Genomic DNA, 25193 nt, shown 5'->3' on the forward strand with positions numbered 1-25193 from the left:
TCTAAGGGCGCATTCACATGAGAAGCGGCAGAACTTCTTTTTTCGCTGCTGTGCCGTTGTTTTCTATGGAGTGTGACGGTGTGCTACTTAGCTTGCCGCTGCGCAAACTTCTGCGATGTTGAGCTCTCGATTTTTGAGCTTTCCCCACCGCTCAATGTTCATCTAATTGAACTTTGACCCAATTTGTCGATGACTTTTTCAAAGCTCCGCCAATGAGCCAAACTGTTTGATGTGAGGCAGTAATAGCGACTCAGACCGTACGGACAATGCTCATTGTACTAAAACAATTAGCAAGGAATTTGATTAGTGGAGGAACTTATGAGCAGTAATAATGAAGAGAAGTTTAGTGCTCCTGTCTCCTTCTTTTACTACATTAAACCACGTTAAGCTTTATTTTTAACAATAAGTGTTTTAGACTCTGATTCTGATTCTCACAATTTCTCAGAAGCTCGAGCTGTAACACAAGTTTAAAAGTGAAACAGGGAGGAAAATCCAGATAAACACAGATACACGTGGAGCTGTAACCCTGGATCTGACGCTTATTCCACACTGATGCAGATTCAGCTCATATTCACACTTTGATGACGTTTTACTGAACCGATCAAGCCGAGCGCTGAACAAAGCGACAGTTTGCGCAGAGGCTCACGGTTTTGCCGCTTGTCTCCACACTTGTCTTTATACCCCACATTTGCAAACATGATTGCAGTTTCTATAGAATTTGAGTGTCTTTGTGAATATTTGTATTGGGATGGGATGGGAAAGAGGTTATTACTTTACCAGTGAAGTAATATATTATTTTTGTGCTGATGGCTTTGCTTCTTTAGCTGACAATCAAATTTGTGGGCAATTAAAATAATAATAATTCTGTTAGAGAGAAAACTAGATATAAATATTTGTAAAGCTTCTTCTTTCAACTAGGCAGTCACTGTTTAGTTTAGCTGGATGTTGAACACACCAGTGCTGGAGAATATTTCTCCATTCCTCCCTTGACTGACAGTAGAAGAAGTGTTGAGAATCTTGTCCACTGTGCTGTTTCAGTTTGTCCTCTTACATATTGCGTTTTTCTTCTTACCTCTCAAGCTTGATAGCTTTCCAAGTTTTTATTTAGGAATGTTTACACTGTGCTTGTAGTTTGAAAGAAAAAAAATCCTGCTTGAAGGTGCAGTTCATCAAATAACATAAAACGAGAGTCCAAGAGGCATCTACAGTCCACTGAAGTAAGAAATGTGGACGCCGAATTGGATAATAGTAAACAAATAAATCCCCTAAGTACTTCAAATGAAGACACGGTGTAGAGCATACCCAAATGAAAATAAGGCAACACTTATCCTACCAAAAATATTTATATTTAAATTTTTGGCATTTAGCAGACACTTTAATCAAAAAGCGACTTACAGTACTGTGACAGTATTTTGTCTAAGCAATTAAGGGTTAAGGGCCTTGCTCAAGGGCCCAATATTTTGCAACCTGGCAGTGATGGGGCTTGAACCAGTGACCTTTTGATTACCAGTCCAGCAACTTCATCGCTAGGCTACAACTGCCTACACATTTACATTTGCAGCATTTAGCAGATGCTTTTCATCCAAAGCGACTTACAATCATTACCGAATAAAATTTTTAAGCAAGGGTTAAGGGCCTTGCTCAGGGGCCCAACAGTGCCAACTCGGTGATGGTGGGGCTTGAACCAGCAACCTTATGATTACTAGTCCAGAACCTAAACCACTGAGCTACCACTGTCCGAAAATAAATTAGACTAGTGAGTGAATACTTGGTTAAATCATGAAACTAACCGATTTCTCCAAGATTTAGCAAATGTAGATGCATGATGGGCAGTTGGGCCCTTGAACAAGGCCCTTAACCCTTAATTGCTTAAACTGTATACTGTGAGTCGCTTTGGATAAAAGCGTCTGCTAAATGCCGGAAATGTAAATGTAATGTAATCGTTAACACGTCATGGGGTGGTAAGCGCCTCGGACAGAGTAGCCATGTGTAACTCTGCATTCGCAATGTTATTAACCCTTTAACATTCTGCTCATTTGGTTGGGCTTTCTTTGAGTCTAAATACTTGGGTAAAAAGAAGCTGTATTTAAATAATCTTGTTTGTGCTGTATCTACTCCTTGGTTGACGTGTTAAACTCTAAAATATTGATAGATGGTTTTAAGAAGACGGCCTTTTTAACCTTTATGTCAACTTGAAGCTAGAAGCTAAAAAATCATCCATGAAAGCTGCATCATTTTTGTGATCTTCTCAACTGTTTGGTAGAGGCTCATTAAAAAATACTGTGTGCATTTGTAAAAAAAATATTGTTTGTTGTTGGTTTGGTCCCAGGAAACTAGAAAATGCAATGAAAAAAATGTTTAACATTATTTTCTTGGTGAAACCATTAAAGGGTTAAGGATAGAACCCAATCTCAAAAGCCAAAACAGAAGCACGTTAAACATTGCCGTGCCAAAGGTGTCACAAACTCACCATGTAAATTAGCAGCTCTCCATCCAGAGTTCAGACAGAAACCTCATGCCGTGAATCATCAAATCATCCGATTCTGGATTAGGAAAGTTGCTGGAGTGTTAATGCCTCGGTGGCGTCTCTGTTCTTCCTTTACCATTCCTGGTCGAGGACACTTGGAGAGAAGGTCTGGTGGGTAGAGGTAGGTTTAGTATACTTGGTACTCTCAGGCAAATCCTTTTCCTTCAGTCAGTGCTGAGTTAAACCAGGATACAACATCTAAAAAAACAAAAGAATAAGACGCTTAATAAATAAAATAACTTAACAAAGCCATAAATGCTGATTATTTAACTCACAGGCTTAACATGTTAGTACAGCGTGATTAAAACAAGCGCTTTATATTGCTACAAAAAACAGAATACAGTGACGTCTTGTTTACGTTGCCTCCTGACCATCACATTACAGACTCGCGACCAGGAGTCATTTACTCCAACCTGTAGACTTCTTTACTTCCCTCCAAGAAATAAGTTGAAATATAGTGCAAACTGATCTCCAGGCTACATCAGCGTATGATTGATGATCTGCTATAAAAAGAAAATTTGAGAGCTGCACTTCCAAGTAGAAACAACGATCCAGAAAAGCGGATAAAGCTGAAGGCCCAACTAGTTAAAAAAAGTGAAATTATAATTATTGTTATAATCAGGAGTGTCTGTCCAGGTAATCGGATAATCTCGTCTACATCAGAAGCAAGTACCGCTTACGATTTACGACTAGCTGTAACTGATACCACAAATTTCTATGATGTGCTTGCATAACAGGCTCAGTCGTCACAGTAAATAAGTTTGGGCTGTATTATCTTTTTAAAGTAAATACAGTGTTTCCTCTAGAATTTTTTTTAGCAGCGGTGGCAGGCACCCTCAACCCCCCCACACACTCACGGCCCCCATCCGGTGCAGTGCAAAATTAATTAAATAAAAGTGTGTTAAAAATGAACACATTAGCCTGTTTTAAAGCTTAGAATCTAAGCAGGCTCCATTCATTAGGCAGTATGTGGTTGAAAACACCTGGTCTAGCTCACTGGATGCTTTTTTGCGATTGGCTGAATGTTAAGAATAGACTTTGCTAGGGCGCTCATGTTTCACAGTGGTAAAAGTTAGTCTCGCTCTCCTCAATCAGGGCAGGGGTCGGCATCGGTGGAGAGGAAGCATAATTGCAACTTGGCAATTAGATGTGCTAAAAGTCAGGATATATATATATATATATATATAAAGAATAGAATTGCTTCACACAAGAGTGTATGAAGGTTTTTTGTTTATCTACAGCCAGAGCTTGTTCCTGCACAGCTGAATGTAGCACCTTTGTTATAGATCTAATTAAACACTCCCAGACTCCACCATGATGCAAATCTGTAGGAGGGTTGAACGTCCACTTATTTCTATGTGGCCGGCAGCGATAATTAATTCAAAATGTTACATTTTCCATCCAACGATGGCTCTCTTTAGTTCTCATTCTGCTCCTACGAAGTTTGTACCTGTCAAACTACTGACTTCCATACCAGGTTACTCATCGTTCATGATTTTCAGTAGTGTGTCAGTCTTCCTTTCACTAAGCCTTAGTGAGGAGAAATGCACAGGTTTCCACAATTTGTCACCTTTCTTTGGTTTGACACGTACAGGAACAATCGTGAGAAAACACACATCTTCACCGACCTCACCGAGCCCTGTTTTGTTCTCAGAGTCGGTACAGACGAACAGACTAGTAGTTAAGAGTTGGATGTGACACCTCAACTTGTCCATATTTAAAGCCATGCCTCCATGTGTGGCTTAATCTTCAACTTTCTACATGAATCGATGTTGTTCTCTTCTTCAAGTCTTCACTGGTGCTTCAGTGCTGTTTGTAGCATCTTTCCTTTTACTATGTGGGGGTCTCGCACTTGTGGTAAATGCCTTCTTTATGATGCCTTTCTTCTGTGCTTAGTGATCGATTTTGCCCTTTCAGTCTAACTAATCAGGATATCCTTTACGTCACCAGACAGGGTGCATAGTGATCTTTACTTCATTATTAATACAGTCTACTGAATCCTTAAGTTCCACTCTTTTCGGCTGTACCAATTACGTTGCTTCTATGGAAACTTTGCGACAATGGCCTTAAGGTGGTCTGCATTATCAATTTCTTCCATATAATCAACGTCTAATATTGTGTTACAGCATGCAGGTAAAAACATGTAAGAACGTGATTGGCCGCTAAATTACCACCAGCCGCCTTCAATCTGAACATCACTTCAACAGACCCTGAGTTTTAGCTTCTCTGTTCTGGCTTCTAGTTCACTACAGGATTCAAAACTCAAACTCAAAAGAAGCTTTATTGGCATGACAAATAAGGACATTCGTATTGTCAAAGCTCAGCTACAGAGAAAATTTTTTTTTTTTTATTTCTATTATTTTTTAAGTGTTAAATGGACTGGTATCCACTTACATTAGTGATTTAATTCACTCTCACTTTGGTCTTTAGACAAGTTTCTTTTGGCTGTTTCACAGGCTCACCTTAAACTCAGGGTTGATGATGTTCTATAGACTTATGCCTAGTTCACACTATACGATTTCTGCCCTGATTTTCGCTCGCCGACTGGTCGGTGCTAGATTTGCCGGCTCGGGAGCAACTCGGCGTTCGCTCGGCGATCGAAACTCGGCTCTCGATCGCTATGTGTGAACTACTCAACAACTCGATCCGAGTGACCGAAGCGAGATTTCTAGCTCGTCAGATATCTGGATACGAGTTGCCCGACTGGCAATGAGTGCAGTGTCAAACAGCCAATGAGAACGCAAGATACGGGGTGAGGAGAAACGCAGGGGAGGAGTTGTAAGGAGGGACAGGGGCGTAATATAGTTTATATCACAATACATCGGCACACGCTGCATTGCAAAAAATATTTATTAACCTCCAACTCACTATAGAACGATCCATGCTGTTCGTGTTGCCAAATCCACTCAGATTCATTTATTTTTTCTACTTGATTTCACGCTGCACATCAGCGCACAAACTTTGATCACTCGCTACTTGTTGACGTGTATTTTTGGACGTGGTGTCATTAAACCCCTCGTCACTTTTCGCGTTTGTTTTCATGACAGAACGTAGTTTGGAAGACCAGAGAAGCTCGCCTGCGATTCCAGTTGGTGATAGATGGTGTAGTGTGTGACCCCCTATCACCGATCAGTCGTGTAGTGTGAAATACAACAGTAACACTTGGAAAGTCGTGTAGTGTGAACTTGGCATAACGAGTCAAAAGTGAGACTTTTTGGAAGACGTGGATTCTTTTGCATTTCAGCATTTCACAATAAGAACATCGTTCCAAAAATAGTGGTGCTAGTGTGAAGGTGTAGGGATGCTTTATATGCAAATCACTGATGCAAACACAGACAAAAGAAGACTATGATGGAATTTTCAGCATTGTGAACACTATGAATGTGCACTTACTGAAAATATGCTCAATTCAGAGGCCTTCTGTATAATGTATATTGTACAAACCCCATTTACAGAAGTTAAGACATTTTGTAAAATGCAATAAAAGAAAAATCTGTGATTTGTCAAATCTTTTTAACCTTTAACTGACTAAAGTACAAAAAGACTTCCAGTGTTTTCACTGACCAACTTCATTGTGTTTTGTAAATAAAAACAAATTCAGAATTTGATGGGACAGAGGCGTGTTTATCACTGTGGACTGTGAAACGAATATTCTAATGGAATAAATACAGAAGCTACAACATCACACTTATACAAAACTGCTGTTTTTATTTTCACTTTTACACACAGAACATTTTGCAGTATTTTTGGCTTGTTTAACAAAAGTGTCTACAATTGGAAGATGTGGATGTCAATCAAACGTGATGGACCAATTAGAATTCACGCAGAGATTTTTCGTTAAAGTTCTGTCACATTTTTAGATGATTAAACCCTGTTGGATTTTGAAGAGGACGTCTTTATCTCAGGTGAGTGATTTATCATTTATAAAGTGATGTATAAAGTGATTTTTATTGTGTTTAAACAATGTGTTTAGATGTGGCAGTAGTAGATGATTTTATTGTCTTTAAACAGTGTGTTTAGATGTGGCAGTAGTAGATGATTTTATTGTGTTTAAACAGTGTGTTTAGATGTGGCAGTAGTAGATGATTTTATTGTGTTTAAACAGTGTTTAGATGTGGCAGTAGTAGATGATTTTATTGTCTTTAAACAGTGTGTTTAGATGTGGCAGTAGTAGATGATTTTATTGTGTTTAAACAGTGTGTTTAGATGTGGCAGTAGTAGATGATTTTATTGGGTTTAAACAGTGTGTTTAGATGTGGCAGTAGTAGATGATTTTATTGTGTTTAAATAGTGTTTAGATGTGGCAGTAGTAGATGATTTTATTGTGTTTAAACAGTGTTTAGATGTGGCAGTAGTAGATGATTTTATTGTGTTTAAACAGTGTGTTTAGATGTGGCAGTAGTAGATGATTTTATTGTGTTTAAACAGTGTGTTTAGATGTGGCAGTAGTAGATGATTTTATTGTGTTTAAACAGTGTGTTTAGATGTGGCAGTAGTAGATGATTTTATTGTGTTTAAACAGTGTGTTTAGATGTGGCAGTAGTAGATGATTTTATTGTGTTTAAACAGTGTGTTTAGATGTGGCAGTAGTAGATGATTTTATTGTGTTTAAACAGTGTTTAGATGTGGCAGTAGTAGATGATTTTATTGTGTTTAAACAGTGTTTAGATGTGGCAGTAGTAGATGATTTTATTGTGTTTAAACAGTGTGTTTAGATGTGGCAGTAGTAGATGATTTTATTGTGTTTAAACAGTGTTTAGATGTGGCAGTAGTAGATGATTTTATTGTGTTTAAACAGTGTGTTTAGATGTGGCAGTAGTAGATGATTTTATTGTGTTTAAACAGTGTTTAGATGTGGCAGTAGTAGATGATTTTATTGTGTTTAAACAGTGTGTTTAGATGTGGCAGTAGTAGATGATTTTATTGTCTTTAAACAGTGTGTTTAGATGTGGCAGTAGTAGATGATTTTATTGTGTTTAACCAGTGTGTTTAGATGTGGCAGTAGTAGATGATTTTATTGTGTTTAACCAGTGTGTTTAGATGTGGCAGTAGTAGATGATTTTATTGTGTTTAAACAGTGTTTAGATGTGGCAGTAGTAGATGATTTTATTGTGTTTAAACAGTGTGCTTAGATGTGTCAGTAGTAGATGATTTTATTGTGTTTAAACAGTGTTTGGATGTGGCAGTAGTAGATGATTTTATTGTGTTTAAACAGTGTGTTTAGATGTGGCAGTAGTAGATGATTTTATTGTGTTTAAACAGTGTTTGGATGTGGCAGTAGTAGATGATTTTTATTGTGTTTAAACAGTGTTTGGATGTGGCAGTAGTAGATGATTTTATTGTGTTTAAACAGTGTGTTTAGATGTGGCAGTAGTAGATGATTTTATTGTGTTTAAACAGTGTGTTTAGATGTGGCAGTAGTAGATGATTTTATTGTGTTTAAACAGTGTGTTTAGAAGTGGCAGTAGTAGATTATTTTTATTGTGTTTAAACAGTGTTTAGATGTGGCAGTAGTAGATGATTTTATTGTGTTTAAACAGTGTGTTTAGATGTGGCAGTAGTAGATGATTTTATTGTGTTTAAACAGTGTGTTTAGAAGTGGCAGTAGTAGATGATTTTTATTGTGTTTAAACAGTGTGTTTAGATGTGGCAGTAGTAGATGATTTTATTGTGTTTAAACAGTGTGTTTAGAAGTGGCAGTAGTAGATGATTTTTATTGTGTTTAAACAGTGTTTAGATGTGGCAGTAGTAGATGATTTTATTGTGTTTAAACAGTGTGTTTAGATGTGGCAGTAGTAGATGATTTTATTGTGTTTAAACAGTGTGTTTAGATGTGGCAGTAGTAGATGATTTTATTGTGTTTAAACAGTGTGTTTAGATGTGGCAGTAGTAGATGATTTTATTGTGTTTAAACAGTGTGTTTAGATGTGGCAGTAGTAGATGATTTTATTGTGTTTAACCAGTGTGTTTAGATGTGGCAGTAGTAGATGATTTTATTGTGTTTAAACAGTGTTTGGATGTGGCAGTAGTAGATTATTTTATTGTGTTTAAACAGTGTTTGGATGTGGCAGTAGTAGATGATTTTATTGTGTTTAAACAGTGTTTAGATGTGGCAGTAGTAGATGATTTTATTGTGTTTAAACAGTGTGTGGATGTGGCAGTAGTAGATGATTTTATTGTGTTTAAACAGTGTGTTTAGATGTGGCAGTAGTAGATGATTTTATTGTGTTTAAACAGTGTTTAGATGTGGCAGTAGTAGATGATTTTATTGTGTTTAAACAGTGTGTGGATGTGGCAGTAGTAGATGATTTTATTGTGTTTAAACAGTGTGTTTAGATGTGGCAGTAGTAGATGATTTTATTGTGTTTAAACAGTGTTTGGATGTGGCAGTAGTAGATGATTTTATTGTGTTTAAACAGTGTTTAGATGTGGCAGTAGTAGATGATTTTATTGTGTTTAAACAGTGTGTGGATGTGGCAGTAGTAGATGATTTTATTGTGTTTAAACAGTGTGTTTAGATGTGGCAGTAGTAGATGATTTTATTGTGTTTAAACAGTGTTTGGATGTGGCAGTAGTAGATGATTTTATTGTGTTTAAACAGTGTGTTTAGATGTGGCAGTAGTAGATGATTGTTTAAAATGCTAAACGTTGAAGTAGATCGGTGTGTTTTAATTTCTGAATGGCTGTTGCAGATGAGTTGTAGATCAGTGGCACATGTTAATGATGTCATCAAGATGCACCTTGTTACGGCAGTTGCAGAATAAGTGAGCTGGCAATAAACGGCGCTCTGTTGGAACGCATCGTCGTGTGTTATTTTTACATTAAGGGTTATTTACTTTAAGCAACAGTATCAGATCGGATTACATGTTTTTTTCCTTCCGATATCCGATCCAGAGTATCGGATCGGTGCCAGCCCTAATTTATTCTATCATTCAATTTATGAGTGTCATTTGATGACTGCTGTGAAATGTGGCTCTTTTGTTTAAAAATCTGTGAAATCTGTGATTTTTGAAAAACGAGGTCCTTGAAATTAAGCACAGTTTCCAGTGAATTTAATAGAACCCTAGTCATAATGAACTGTTCACTACAGACTGTTTAAAATCTTGATTTAGACAACTAGCACAGATTCAGTATCCCAGTCCTTTTTATTTATATCAATAATCATAATTTTGAGAAAGCTAGCCTCTCAGGATGCGATATAGTTAATGTATTGATTGTGGACGTCCAGCACCTTTACAGAATACTTGTATCAAGGCAAATACTGGCCTACAATGCTTTGCACCAAAAACTATTCAAATCCTAAATAAAAAAAAAATCAATTCTAACCTAATCTAAATGTATTTTGTAAAGTGAACATGGCAGTGTTAGCTGACATGAACACAGAACACAAATCATCCCAAACCTTCACTATCATTTAACAGGGTTTTAATGTTATGCATAACTGGTTTGCAGAGAATCCGCTTTAATGGGTCTGTACTGAGAGCTTTGATATTGGCTGTGGAGCGGAAATGGAAAAGAAAACTACTACAAACTGCAATCAGAGCTTTGAAATGAGGGATTTCCCAATCCTATCTGTTCCATTATTAATCTGATTACAAAATTAAACACAAAGTTGATGTCACTGGCGCTATACGCCTGGTTGCCAAATTCGGGGGTTTTCAGCCAAACTGGGCTTAAATCAAAATTGTTTTACATAGTTTGTACCTACCTCAGAAATAAAAGGGCATTCAGTATTTAGATAAATAAAAGATCAGCACAAATACAGCATTTTATTTTATTTTTTAAGAGAAATAATAAACTTCATTTGTCATCATTTGTCTTCAATTTCAGTTTTAAAAAATCGGGGAAAAATCGTATTGCAAACCCAGTATCGTGAATCGCATCGCATCGTGGGTAGAGTGTATCGTTACAGCCCTAACGTCTACACTAAAAATGCGTCGACGTCAATATTTTAAATCGATGCATCGTTTTTAAAACTATTTTTTATAAATGATCCCTTTTAATTTCTACATTCATATAACCGTTCATTTGATTTTCCCTCAGCACTACTTGTTGCGTACTACACAGCAGCACTAGCGCGATGTTGCACGTCTATATTGTTTCATTAAGCTTCTTAATCGTTGAGATTAGCGAGTTCAGTTTATGGCGCATTCACATGAGAAGCAAAACGCAAAAAGCTTCTCATGTGAACGTGCCCGAACACTCACCACTTTGTTTACATGGCCTCGAATGTGAAGTAAGTTTGGAGTGAATGTGTAGGTTAGAATCTGGGCTCATTCTGTCGTTAGTGTACGCTGGACTTAATGAGATGTGGCTACATCTCACTATTTTATTTCTGCTATAAGTTGAAGCACTTTGCTTTGTGTACGGAACGCCATAATCACGTGCTGCACTTTGTTTAATATGGAGCACTCAAGAATGTGATAATATGAACATAAACCCTGATTACATTTAGTTCTGTGTTATATTATTATGCCGTACAGTTTGTTGTTAAAATAAAAGAAGCTTAAATGAGATTCTAAATGAATCGTTTAGATTAATCGACTAATCGGTAAAATAGTCTAGATTAATCAATAGAAAAATAGTCGTTAGTGGCAGCCCTATAGGCATGAGTATAGGCAGCAAATCATATAATATTGTTTGCCGCTAACAGTGCTATGGAGCGCTGTGCAGATTATATACAGCTCAAGAATTAGCATAACAGTAAACAAAAACAGATGGAGGATGAAGAGAGGGAGACCAAATATGCACCGAAAGAAACTGCCAAAGAAATGAGGCGTGTCTGCAGTTTAAAACAGACTAAAACATTATATAGTTTATACTGCACGGTTTGTCGAGCCACAACTGTTACAAACAACGACATTATGAACGCACTGACATAACGATCCACACATGCAGGGACACGATTCCTTTATAGACAGTCGAGACAGAAGCTTTCAGAGCGATAATTAAAACTCTGGATTCCAGGTTTGTCTTACAGGGAGGAAATACTTCAGGTCAGTCGCAAACCAACGTTATAAGTGACCTGGAAGCGGAGAGATTTAAAGTCGTCCACTTTTCTACAACAGATCTGTGGTCAAGTTGTACAGTGGAGTTTGCGAACGTGGTTTTATTTGTTAAAGGTAGAGCTAAGGGTAATTGTACAATACTTATATATTAAATAAACAATAAGAATTGTATTTATTGCACCTGTTTCACGCGTACTAATTCCATCATACAGTATATTGTGTCATTTTGTGGGGCCAAGCAAAGCTTATAGTCCTCAAAATCTTCATTATATACATGGCAGGGATGTAACGATACACTCTACCCACGATGCGATGCAATTCACAATACTGGGTTCACGATACGATTTCTTCCCGATTTTTTTAAACAAAACTAAATTGAAGACAAATTATGACAAAATTTCCTTTTATTATTTCTCTTTAAAAAAATTAAATATTGTATTTGTGCTTATCTTTTATTTATCTAAATAATAAATGCCCTTTTATTTCTGAGGTAGGTACAAACTATGCCAAATAATGCTTATTGTGTAAATTTTTTTTTAAATATTTTAAAACAAATCCAACATTATATAAATAAATGAATAATACAAATAAAGAAAGTATCCTCACATAAAAATCCCCTACCTGGCAACTTTGTGAAGTGCCGTCAACCAGGCGAGGTGAAGAGCGCCGGCGCCCTCTGCTGTTTAAAGTGAATATCGATTCATCTTAAATGCGTAACCGATTCGAATCGTGGCACATGTGCACCGATTTTTAACTGTCTTGTGGTGCATCGTTACATCCCTAATACATGGTGAAATTAAAATGTTTTATATTCTATGTACTTATGACAGTAAAATCAGCCACGGACACATAAAACGTCCCAGTCATACAAAAAGAAACATACCGCGATATACCGTGAAACTGCCAGAATCGTAAAAAATACTGTGATACAAATTTTTAGTCATACCACCCAGCTGTACTTCATGATCACATATTTAAAGGCTTTCAGTCCTCTGTTCACGTTTAACAGTGGACACAAGGCCAAAAAGGTGCAAACGTGTCACCGGTCCAGTATTTTGCACCAATCTGAGCATGTGATTATTGTATTGGGATATACTTTAACATTTACTATTTCAGCATTTAGCAGACGCTCCATCAGAATTTATATAATTACATGAAACCGCAATGACCCCCGTCCCAGAGCACTCACAGGCGGTCAGTCTTACAACCTGCGTTCCCACCAGTTTTTTGGGAACCAAGCGCGCGTCATCAGCGGTGGGCGTTACTCAAAGAAAGTACAGAGTCGTGATGTGGAGTGATGCGGAGCGTGTAGATTATCTGTGGGGATTTGTGCTGCTGTTCCAGACGTTCATTTTTACGCAAAAGCATCGAATAACTATCGGTGATAAGAAGACGTAGACGTGTCTGTCGTAGTTGTTGTTTTCTTTAGTGCATCACGTGAGAATCGTTTCGCGCTTCGCTCTCACCGCGACCCCCGGCTCAGCTCTCCGCTTGAGCGATAAAACGTCACAAAAGTTCCACGACACGAACAAACATCTGTGTGAAATAACCATCAAATCCAGTCCAGAAGCTCCACATGTATCTGTGTTTAGCTGGATAAACTTCTGAATTAGGCTTCTCTGGAGAATCGAAAAAGCTTTACGTTAAAAAAAGCGTAACTTGGAGTACTAAAAGTACCACACAGGTACACTAAATTTCTCTCCATTATTACTGGTTATAAGTGCTCTGTACAGGTTATAAGTGTCTCTGTACTGGTTATAAGAGCTCTGTAAAGGTTATAAGTGCTCTGTACAGGTTATAAGTGCTCTGTACAGGTTATAAGTGCTCTGTACTGGTTATAAGAGCTCTGTACAGGTTATAAGAGCTCTGTACTGGTTATAAAAGCTCTGTACTGGTTATAAGAACTCTGTACTGCCCATTCATCGGTCATTGTTTTAGTTAGAGATGGGACGATCGATCGGCTATGAATCGGTATCGGCCGATTTTTAATCAAAATGTGCTATCGGCGATCGGCGATATTTCCTAAAAGTAGCCGATCCGATCGTGTGATATATAAAGATCACGTTAAGTTAACAGCTCAGTGGATTGATCCAGACGCCAACCATCACATCACCATTCATCAACCATCGTACAGAAACCACAGTGAAAGCTCTTCACGACCTAAAATAACATCATTAACGTTGTGCATCATACATACGATGTAATTTTGCTGATTGTAATATTTACTTTAAAAAGATAATTGAACCCGGTCACATCTGAGTCGATTCTATCAGCACGTTATATAAACTCCTGGTTCACTTTGGTAAATCGTAAGCGGTTCTTACTTGTGATGTAGATGAGAACAGAAAACGTTACAGAGCCAATCAGAGGCAAAAGTTTATTCATTACCAAATTCGTTAGTTCAGGATCATCTGCTGAACTTTTAGCTCCTTAGACGGAACGAGTCTGACGGTCGGTTACAGATCTGTGGTAATAGCAGTTTAATTAAGCTTTTTAATGAAGCTTTTTAATGTAAGAGAGTCACACAGAATGTTCTGTAGTAGCTGGTGTTTATTTAAAACCACGACATTTAATTAATAACAGTAAACACGGAGAGATAACCGAGAAGAGAAACTTACGCTTCGCGAAAAATGACTCGTGAATCAATGAATCACTTATAGCGATACAGTGAACAAAGCGTCTCTTCTAAAGGCGCACACACACACACAAACACACACGCGTGCGCGCTGCTCCGGTTTATTTTATTTACTGCTAACCCCACCCCACCACCCCCCCACCCCCCGATCGCAATCGGCTATCGGCAGATGTCCCTGAAAGGAGATCGGAGATCGGAATCGGTGCCAAAAACCCCGATCGTCCCATCTCTAGTTTTAGTACAATAAGTCACGTTAAGCTTTATTTTTCACGTTAAGTGTTGTTCGTACTGTCTAGAGCACGTTTACCGCCTCATATCATACAGCTCATCGCTTTGAAAATATCCAAATTTAATCAGATGAACTTTTAAAATATGAAAGAACAGCGCAATAGCGGTTTCACAGCCTCTACACTGTGACACGCCCACAGATGACGTCACGGTCCGCGCTGATTGCTTATGCAAAGCTGATTGCTTATGAACATACTGCCTAATGGATGGAGCCTGCTTAGATTCTAAGCTTTAAAACGGTGCTGTCAAGGCTAATGTGTTCATTTTTAACACGAACTTTTATTTAATTAATTTCGCACTGCACCGGATGGGGACCGTGGGTGTGTGGGGGGGTTGAGGGTGCCTGCCACCGCTGCTAAAAAAAATTCTAGAGGAAACACTGCTTTCCCCAAAGCGGCTTACAGTACTGTGACAGTATACAGTCTGTATAGGGCCTTGCTTAAGGGCCCAACAGCAGCCACCTGCCCGTGGTGGGGCTTGAACCAGCAACCTTCTGATTACTAGTCCAGTACCTTAACCACTAGGCTACAGCTGCCCTTCCACATCTTCATTCATATCAGACGCTTGTATCCTAAGCGACTTATGACTCAATACAGTTTGAGCAATTGAGGGTTAAGAACCTTGCTCAGGGGTCCAACAGTGGTGGTGGTGGTGGTGGTGGGGCTTGAACCAGCAACCTTCTGATTACTAGTCCAGTACCTTAACCGCTTCTGCATTTTCATTTTCAGCATTTATCAGACGCTTGTATCCTAAGCGAATTATGACTCAATACAGTTTGAGCAATTGAGGGTGAAGGACCTTGCTCAGGGGTCCAACAGTGGTGGTGGTGAGGCTCGAACCGGCAACCTTATGATTACTAGTCCAGCATGTTAACCACTTGTACTTGACGTACTTGAATTAAACTGGGGAAAAACTAGTTAACCTATGTTGTGTTGTGATTAGGGGACAACTTGTTATACTTATTAAAAGTATTAGATCATGGAAATACAGTGATTTATCGGAGTTCCCTTTAAAACTTGAGACCTAAACCTAAGATACGTTAAAATACATGTACAATATGCTTACACACATACACTGGGCTTCTAATATCAGCATAGAAAATGACAATATTTCCTATTCGGTATGTAGAATAAACGATATATCGTTCAGCCCTTAGATCTGTTCCAGCATTAGCGTTGCTTTGCAGCTGTGGAAAGCTCAGATTCGGGCATCTGTACCGAGCCACTGCGCAAAATAAAACACGTGTGGAATTATTTACACCGATAATCATAATAATTTACTCAAGTTGTACAGGTTTAAACGAGAGACAGGCAGAACCGCGGTGTGTTAGTGTAACTACCGTTAGCCACCGTTAGCTGTTCCATTCTGCACGAGCAGAAAGAAGGGCGACCGTTAGCGAGCGGGCTAGCCTCCCACAGCTAGCGGGACATTTTAAACCAGTAAAACAACCTTTCTCACCTTACCCATCCATTTCCACACTTCGGACGGCCGCACGGCTCGATTCTACACCAGTTTGGAACCGACTTCGGTGGTGTCACTCGCCGAACACACGCGCTGCCGCTTTATCTCCATCAGCGCCGACCGAGCTTTTCTCTACCAGCCATCCGCCCAACTTCAGCACCGAGTCAGCGAGGGAGTCAGTGCGCATGCGCCGCCAGAATCCAACTGTCAAACTGCAGCCTATACGTCCGACCCGCATACTAGCGTACTAACTAGTATGTGAACACAGTACAGTACACATCCCAAGCGCATACTACCGTACTAACTAGTATGTAAAAATAGTACGGTACAGAACTAACGGGAATCCCGCTTTGACAAAATTCTGGAGGATGGTCAGCGACATGTCCTCTTTGACAAAATAATACTGTTCCAAAAATTAGATTAGGATTGTAATTTTATTAACGTAATATAATTATACATGTCCCGGATGTTTCCTGCCTTCGCTGGTGAATCGGACCCACCGCGACCCTGAATACGATAAAGGGTGATTCTTCAATTGGGGGAACTTTTACGTCCCTAGGTTATAAATTTGTGTTAAAAAATACTTTATTACAAAACAAATATTTTAGGTATTAAAAAGATCATTCATTGCATCACAAAAAAAATTACATACCAAAATAATTATGATTTCCATTTTTTATGATGATTTAAACATCAATATTTTGCTACTTTGGCCTTGTCCCCAACCCAGACTTTAAAACTTCTCTGCTCTAATAAAAAGTGATCAATTCATTATAAAAATCCCAATATGAGTTTTATGATAACTTAAAAAGAAACAAAATATAATTTTTGTTTTCATATTTGTACAACCTATGCATATTTTTGAGCGATATATTACTGTCCCCAGCACTATCGTCATTACCACAACAGTGTACGGTTTCTGTAGGGAATCATTTGAAGGTAACACTTGTTTATGTTGTAACCATGGAAACAAAGACTCACAAGGAAGCACATGCCAGCCATGAGAGAAGATTGACATTTTAATGTCTGGAAATGTGAGTAATTTAATCATGTATTCCTCCTGATCATAGAGTATATTTATTCAGCGTCATTACATTTACATAAATATGGCAGTACTTTACCAAAAAAAAAGAAATGTACACATTATTTATATGTATTTAAAGTGCATCTTGTACTAGCTGTTGACTAGCTTTAGCAAATCCATGGCCTATCTAGTTTTTTTCTTAAAAAAAGTAAAAATTGTCATTACCGCAACGCGTCATTACCAACACATAATGACATTTTGCTTTGCCACTTCGCAAATAAATATGAAATATTAAAATTCTATATAAGCTCAGTTATAGCCATCATTAAGTCTTTGCTCTAAAGCATGTAAGCATTATCTTGACATAATTAAAACTAAATTATTACTAATTTCATTTTTCAAAAGTTAAGATGGTAAAAAGAGCCCGCAGTTGAAGAATCACCCTAAAGCGGTGGTGAAACATTTACACTTTCGGCATTTCTTTAATCCAAAGCAACTTACAGTACACACTTTTTAAGCAATTTAGAGTTAAGGACCTTGCTCAAGGCAAGGGCCCAACAGTGGCAACCTGGCAGTGGCGGGGTTTGAACCAGCAACCTTATGATTACTAATCTAGTACCTTAACCGCTAGTCTACAACAGACAATGGGTGTGCTCCCTAACTTTTCGAACACACCCAATGAATGAATTAAACAGGACTTAAGTAAACAGATAATTAAATATTAACAGATTAAAACTCACATACATTATTGTTAGAAATCCCTCATTGTTATTGCTTTTATATTATTATAGTTTATTATGGTTATAGTTTTGATTTTTAATAATTATTTGCCTATTAATTATTATTTAATTTTAATTTACTGTATATGTTCCAATCTGCACTCTTCCAACATCTACTGCAATACAATCTGACTATTTATATATACTATTTACAATTACTGCTATTAAAATGTATTAAATGTAAAGCTCCCTTTGCTGGTATATATTTATGTAAGAGTTATTATGGGTACAAGGCACACAATGGGTGTGTTCGAAAAGCTAGTGCGCTCTCTACACAGACGCATTTTACATCATCCTACCTGCGCTCCCGAGAATGAGGATGTTCGAAATCGTAGATGCCTTAATAAGCTGTCTACTGAGGCATCTTAACATTTCAATGTTATTTTGACTCAAGAACGAGTGAGCATCGGAAGCGTCCTTAGCGATCAAGGCAATCCCAGCATTCAGTGCGGCAGCTCTTCTCTCACAGAAAAATTAAAAAAACATGGCTGACGGTGCGGAGAAACTAAGTTATTTTCAAACGTAAATAAATTATTATAGATGTTTAACTTGTATAAACTTGCACAAGTGTTTTTATTTGCAAGTTCGGGCTTGTCAGGGACAGTTTAACCAGTTTCAGTACACGAAAGGAGATGTTAGTTGACATGTTAGCGCGCTGTGCCACCCCATCCCATTGGTTTGAATGGCAAGATGCTAACTGTGTTAGCTTAGTAAGCAAAACCCGATAGAATCGCTGTCTTAGTAGTAGCGCGTTCGAATAATCTGCCTTATAAGTCATTGACTTATTAGAATCCTCTCTACTGAGGCAGCTGCCTGTGTAGGCAGTAAGACAGCAAGGCAGCTCACTAGGTTTTTGAACACACCCATAGTATTAATGCTTGAACTGTTTGAGTTACCTTTTCAATAATGTATTTTTATTTTATTTATTCATTTACTTTTTTGGTTAAGTCTTCTCTTCGTGTGCAGATGCGAGTGGGAAATAAAAATACAGCTGTTTAGGTGTGCGATGTAATAACATGATGATTTGGCTAACATTTAGGATTTATTACTGTGCATGTAACTACAGTTAAACAGTTAAAAGGGAAATGTACGTATGTCATGGCAGTCTTGGGAATTCAATTATTTTAATGACTAACAAAACATTTAATTATTTGATTTCATTTATAAGTTTATAAATATATATTATGTCAAAAATAATCACACATCAACTTTGATTATTACAGTTGTGATGCAGAAAGTTTTATGATTTTTATAATTATTATAACTGGCCACGGTGACTTATTTGAGTCCATCTGATTGGGTCTACGTTTACTGCACTCATTTTGCTTTTGGAAGTGTGATCTCTAAACAAGGTCGGGAAAACCTAAACGGTCATTTTATACTGAAATAAGAGTTGTATGGATTGACTAGGTAATCAAAACCACTTTCAATAATTAAAAGGCCATGCAACAAAGTTATACAACATTTGTGTTTAAACTCATGACCAATTTATTAATTTTGACCCAGCTTATTTTTTAAAATACCTTCATAAAAACATACAATTATAAAAGCGTGATTTTTTTTTTGCTAAAGAATTAAATGTGTACAATAATTTAGCCACTAAGTACCAGTTGCACACATCCTTGAAATCCCTGTACATCCTGTACAAGCTGGCCAAACACATCAGCTGTTATTTAGGGCTACCGACCTTATAGGATTTTTATAAGTATATGTAGTAAAGTAAAACTGTCGACTAATGTGGAAACCTGTTGACCCTCGGGTGTGATGGATTGATACTGTGCTACGCCTGGCCAGATCAGTAGCACAACTGAGGTTCAAACTTGAGAGCTCAAGAACTCAGCAGTGATGGACTAGTGCATTAGACCGCTGCACCACCCAAGCGCCCCATATGTATAATTCTGACCTGAACTTATAGCTGCATACAAGTATTAGTATGTCATTTAGTAATTCTGATTATTTTAATATCAGGTGTTGCAGTGTTTTTGGGATGTTTAATTACTGTTTAAAGGTATTGTTCTTTATTAGGAACCCATCCTTTAAGCACCCATTGTTGTTGTAAAGATAGAATCAACAATCAGCATTAACAATAAGGTGTTTAAAATCCCAACAACACTCCTGTTCCTGATACATTCATACCAGTACAACACACACACATTAATATGTCATTACCGTGTTATTGTCATTCTAGTGCCACCTAAATACCATCCAGGGCATAGCAGAAGCCTAGTGGTTAAGGTACCGGACTAGTAAACAGAAGGTCGCTGGTTCAAGCTCTACAGCTGCCAGGTTGTAAGGCCCTTAACGCTCAATTGCTCAGACTGTAAACTGTAACTGTAATGTAAGTCGCTTTGGATAAATGCATCTGCTAAATGCTGAAAATGTAAATCTAAATACCATCTGGTCAGAGGGGGTCTTATGGGAGTCCCTATGAATTGATAAATGGGGTACAGGAGGTAATAAAGTGTACGAAGCAACACATGAGTTACAGCCTGTATTTGTTATATTATTAAATAATATAAGAGGTGTACATAATAAACTGCTAGGTAAGTGTAAATCTGTAAGGGTTTGGTTACTTGCTGCATAAAACACACTGACTCTTCATATGAAAGTAGCCATAAGTAAAATTAAGTCAGTGGGATTGAATGATAACAATATGACTTTGATTAAATGTGAGGGTTTTTTTTTATTTAAAGACTTTTTGAAGCTAGGTATATTTGCAGCATGGTAATGCAGCAGGTATTCCCAGGCGTCTTTAGGGTCCTGGTTTTATCTTCAGGTAGATTTTATGTAGATTTCTTCTTGTGTTATCATGGATTTCCTCTTAGTACTTTAGTTCCGTCCCAGATCCTACAAATGTGCTAGTAGGTAGCCTACTCATATTTACCCCTTAGTTTGAGTATACACTGATCAGCCATAATATTAAAACCACCCCCTTGTTTCTTTTTATCAGCTCCACTTACTATATAGAAGCACTTTGTAGTTCTACAATTACTGACTGTAGTCCATCTGTTTCTCTACATGCTTTGTTACCCCCTTTCATGCTGTTCTTCAATTGTCAGAACTCTCACAGGACCACATGAGTGGATCAGACACAGCAGCGCTGCTGGAGTTTTTAAATACCGTGTCCACTCACTGTCCACTCTATTAGACACTCCTACTTAGTCGGTCCACCTTGTAGATGTAAAGTCAGAGACGATCGCTCATCTATTGCTGCTGTTTGAGTCGGTCATCTTCTAGACCTTCATCAGTGGTCACAGGATGCTGCCCACGGGGCGCTGTTGGCTGGATATAGTTTTGATTGGTGGACTATTCTCAGTCCAGCAGTGACAGTGAGGTGTTTAAAAACTCCAGCAGCGCTGCTGTGTCTGATCCACTCATACCAGCACAACACACACTAACACACCACCACCATGTCAGTGTCACTGCAGTGCTGAGAATGATCCACCACCTAAATAATACCTGCTCTGTGGTGGTCCTGTGGGGGTCCTGACCATTGAAGAACAGGGTGAAAGGGGGCTAACAAAGCATGCAGAGAAACAGATGGACTACAGTCAGTAATTGTAGAACTACAAAGTGCTTCTATAATGGTAAGTGGAGCTGATAAAATGGACAGTGAGTGTAGAAACAAGGAAGTGGTTTTAATGTTATGGCTGATCGGTGTATATGTTTTTCATTACAATATTCTATGCATATTTTATTCTCTTCATGACTTATGTGCAGAAATTTGATAGATTACGTAAACTGTCTAATGACACGACTTTATTTATAGCTGAAACAAGCCATTTTAGAAATTATGTAATCAAAAAACATACATTTATTTATTAATCAGACTTACCTTATACAAAATGCACATGCAAAATTCCTGTACAAGCATCTCTGTCTTTATCTGATCTCGTTCTGTTTGTAGGTTTTGCTTTGGTGAGAGTCCCAGGATTATTTTCCACTAGGAGGCACTGATAGCACAGTTGCTTCATTCTGCTGCAGACACATGAGAACAAAACAACATGTTATCATTCAGATTTGTTTTTAAATATAAAAATGTTATAATTCTGAACTATTTGGTGAAAGATTTAAAATAGGATTTTGGTTCCTATTGTGTACTTTAATGTGGGCTTAATGGGATTTATTTAAAACTATAAACACTCAAATTATGTGTTATTACACTACATAATATGAGAAAATCAACAGATAAACATGTTTCCTGTGTGATGCCTTAGGTTTTGAACTTTAGAAAGTAGATCACATATTTTCCACTGAACTTGGATCATTTTTGTGTGGGAGGAAACCCACACAGACACAGGGAGAACATGCAAACCCCACACAGAAAGGACCCAGACCGCTTCACCTGGGAAGTGAACCTAGAACTTTCTTGCTGTGAGGTGATAGGGATTTCACCATATACATTTTGTAACATTATAAAATAAAAAGAAATAGATACATTTATAATAAAGAGGAAGGACCAACAACAATTATTGAATGCCTGTGACCTTTGCTCCCTCAGACAGCACCAACATGCTATTGTAATGAAGATAGATAGACAGACAGACAGACAGACAGACAGACGGACAGACAGACAGACAGACAGACAGACAGACAGATAGATAGATAGATAGATAGATAGATAGATAGATGCCCAACAGTGGCAACCTGGCAGTGGATCCAGCAACCTTCTGCTTACTAGTCCAGTACCTTAACCGCTAGGCTACAACTGCCCTACAAAGTATGTTGTATATTCAGACAGATAGAGACAGATATATAGACAGACAGACAGACAGACAGACAGACAGACAGACAGACAGACAGACAGACAGACCTCATTGGATGCCAGATTGAAAGTGTGCAGCAAGCAATGTTTATTACAAAACACAAAATGTGTGAGAGATTTGGGGAGATTTGGAGAAATATTACTGTTGATTTTATAGTTCTGTCCATTTTGGATGACTCTAGATGCCTGTATTAGCCAAATTTAGCCAATAAGGAGAAGGAATGGAGCTGATTTTATGGTACAGTTGGTGTCGCATATTTACATTTTCAGTATTTATCAGGCACACAGTCGCACAGACACAGGACCACACACACAGTCTTGTTCCCTGGACTCTGACAACTTCAACACATACAACATACAACTGTATTACTTGCATATTTGCACAATATTGCATTTTTCTGCACCTTACTCTTTTATATGTCTGATGCCAAGTTCACACTACACGACTTTCCAAGTACACGACTGGATCTCCTGTAATCGGGAGTATTTCAAGTGGGTGTGTATTTCACACTACACGACTGATTGGCGATAGGGGGTCACACACTACACCATCTATCACCAACTGGAATTTCAGGCGAGCTTCTCTGGTCTCCCAAACTACGTTCTGTCACGAAAACAAACACGAGAAGTGACGAGGGGTTGAATGATACCACGTCCAAAAATGCACGCCAACAAGTAGTGAGTGATCAAAGTTTGTGCGCTGATGTGCAGCGTAAAATCAAGGAGAAAAAATAAATGAATCTGAGTGGATTTGGCTAAGCGAACAGCAGGGATTGTTCTATAGTGAGTTGGAGGTTAATAAATATTTTTTGCAATGTAACGTTGGTGTTTTGTAGAGAACGATCAGGTCAGAAATACTGTAAAACTTGTGTGTGTGCTGATGTATTCTGATATAAACTATATTATGCCCCTGTCCCACCTTTTTACACTCCTCCCCTGTGTTTCCCCTCACATCATATCTTGCGTTCTCATTGGCTGTTAGACACAGCACTCATTGCCAGTTGTGCGACTCATATCCAGATATCTAGCATGCTAGATATTTATCTTCAGAGCGGCTCGGATTGTGTTGTTGGGTAGTTCACACATAGCGATTGAGAGCCGAGTTTTGATTGCCGAGTGAACGCTGAGTTGCCGGCAAATCTAGCGCCGACCAGTCGGCAAGCGCAAATCAGGGCAAAGATCGTGTAGTGTGAACTAGATATAACTGTATATCAGAATATGTTTTTTTTTACCACACATCATTTACTCATCCTGGCCATCACTACTCTTGTCTCTAGTCTAGTCTCCTTTAATTACCTGTTTTAGATTAGAAATGTATTTTGTATTTATTGTACTGTTGTTTATCTGCACTGTGTGTACTGTATTGGCTTACACTTTTGTTCTGTGTTGCATCCTAGTCCTGGAAGAACGTTTCATTTCAATATGTACTTGTAAATAGCTGAAATGACAATAAAGCCTCTCTTGAACCTGTGAACTCTTATCCAGAGCGACATACAGAAGAGCTTCTACAGTAAACATTTCCCTACTCTAGTTTAATTAAACAACAGCGCAGGGATACAGATCTGCTAAAACCCTGTTAGGAGTATATATACATATTTAAAAAAGCTATATAAGGTTAGTAAGTGTACAGTATGTTAGTTTTCAGCTTAAGTGCTTAGAGAAAAGGTGATGAAGGTCTTTAATTGTCTTTTCTAGACAGTGAGAGACTCGTAAGTTTGAACAGACAGAGGAAGTTTATTCCAGCACTTGGGTGCTGGTACAGAGAGGAACCTTGATGCCCGGTCTTCCTCAAGTTCTGGGTGAAGAATCAAGATGAGCAAGACTAGTGACTCGAAGCTTGCATGGTACAGAGCGAGGTTTAAAGGCCTGTAATTCTGTCAAAACTTACACCAATTCTTCAACAGTTGATATATGTAAAGGTGAATAAGCTACACATCTTTGCACGCTAGTTCACAGTAGTTGAATGTTTAAATGTACACCGATGAGGCATAACATTATGATCCTGATATTGTGTTGGTCCCCCTTTTGCTGCCAAAACAGCCCTGTAACTGTGATGCCCTGTGTATTCTGACACCTTTCTATCAGAACCAGCATGAACTTCTTCAGCAGTTTGAGCTACAGTAGCTCGTCTGTTGGATCGGACCACACGAGCCAGCCTTCGCTCCCCACGTGCCCATGATCCTGTCGCCGGTTTACCACTGTTCCTTCCTTGGACCACTTTTGATAGATAGTGACCATTGCAGACCGGGACACACCCCACAAGAGCTGCAGTTCTGGAGATGCTCTGACCCAGTCGTCTAGCCATCACAGTTTGGCCCTCGTCACACTCGCCCATTTTTCCTGCTTCTAACATTAAATTTGAGGATAAAATGTTCACTTGCTGCCTAATATATGCCCCCCACTAACAGGTGCCATGATGAAGAGATCATCAGTGTTATTCACTTCACTGGTCAGTGCTCATAATGTTACACCTGATCTGCATATATGAGGCTCCTCTACATCTGTACGGAAGTTTTCAAACTAGTAGTTTGGCTTCAATGCCAGGGCTTTTGCATCTGCTCCCATTTTTGCATGTCAGAAAAAGTCCTCTCTGTATATTTTGACAGATAACCTTTTGAGGAAATGTTCCTACAGACCTGGTTTTGACATTTGTGCCTTTTCCTGTTCTCTGTAATAAGATGCTCTGGCAGCCGGTTGAAGTAGCCA

General features: G+C 38.3%; 1 protein-coding gene and 1 long non-coding RNA gene across 3 annotated transcripts in view; one reads left to right on the top strand and one right to left on the bottom strand.

Moving 5' to 3' along the window:
• The window catches only part of rgs17 (regulator of G protein signaling 17), a 30712-nt gene extending 14649 nt beyond the window's left edge, over nt 1-16063 (bottom strand). The window contains exons 1-2 of one of the 2 annotated variants that reach the window (XM_062995314.1): nt 15922-16063; nt 2471-2725 (exon numbers count right to left, since the gene is read on the bottom strand). In XM_062995314.1, coding sequence (XP_062851384.1) covers nt 2471-2473 — 3 coding nt within the window. In that variant the 5' untranslated portion in view covers nt 2474-2725; nt 15922-16063. Of the gene's footprint in view, nt 1-2470; nt 2726-15916 lie in introns of both variants that reach the window. The other variant, XM_062995313.1, reaches the window with a different exon arrangement.
• Nucleotides 16064-24035: 7972 nt separating this feature from the next.
• LOC134314645 (uncharacterized) lies at nt 24036-24885 on the top strand. Its single transcript, XR_010012412.1, has 3 exons — nt 24036-24101; nt 24187-24406; nt 24573-24885. It is a non-coding gene; the product is annotated as an uncharacterized LOC134314645 (long non-coding RNA).
• Nucleotides 24886-25193: the final 308 nt, after the last annotated feature.

The sequence above is a fragment of the Trichomycterus rosablanca genome, chromosome 5 (genome assembly GCF_030014385.1).
Source record: "Trichomycterus rosablanca isolate fTriRos1 chromosome 5, fTriRos1.hap1, whole genome shotgun sequence".
Lineage (NCBI taxonomy): Eukaryota > Metazoa > Chordata > Actinopteri > Siluriformes > Trichomycteridae > Trichomycterus > Trichomycterus rosablanca.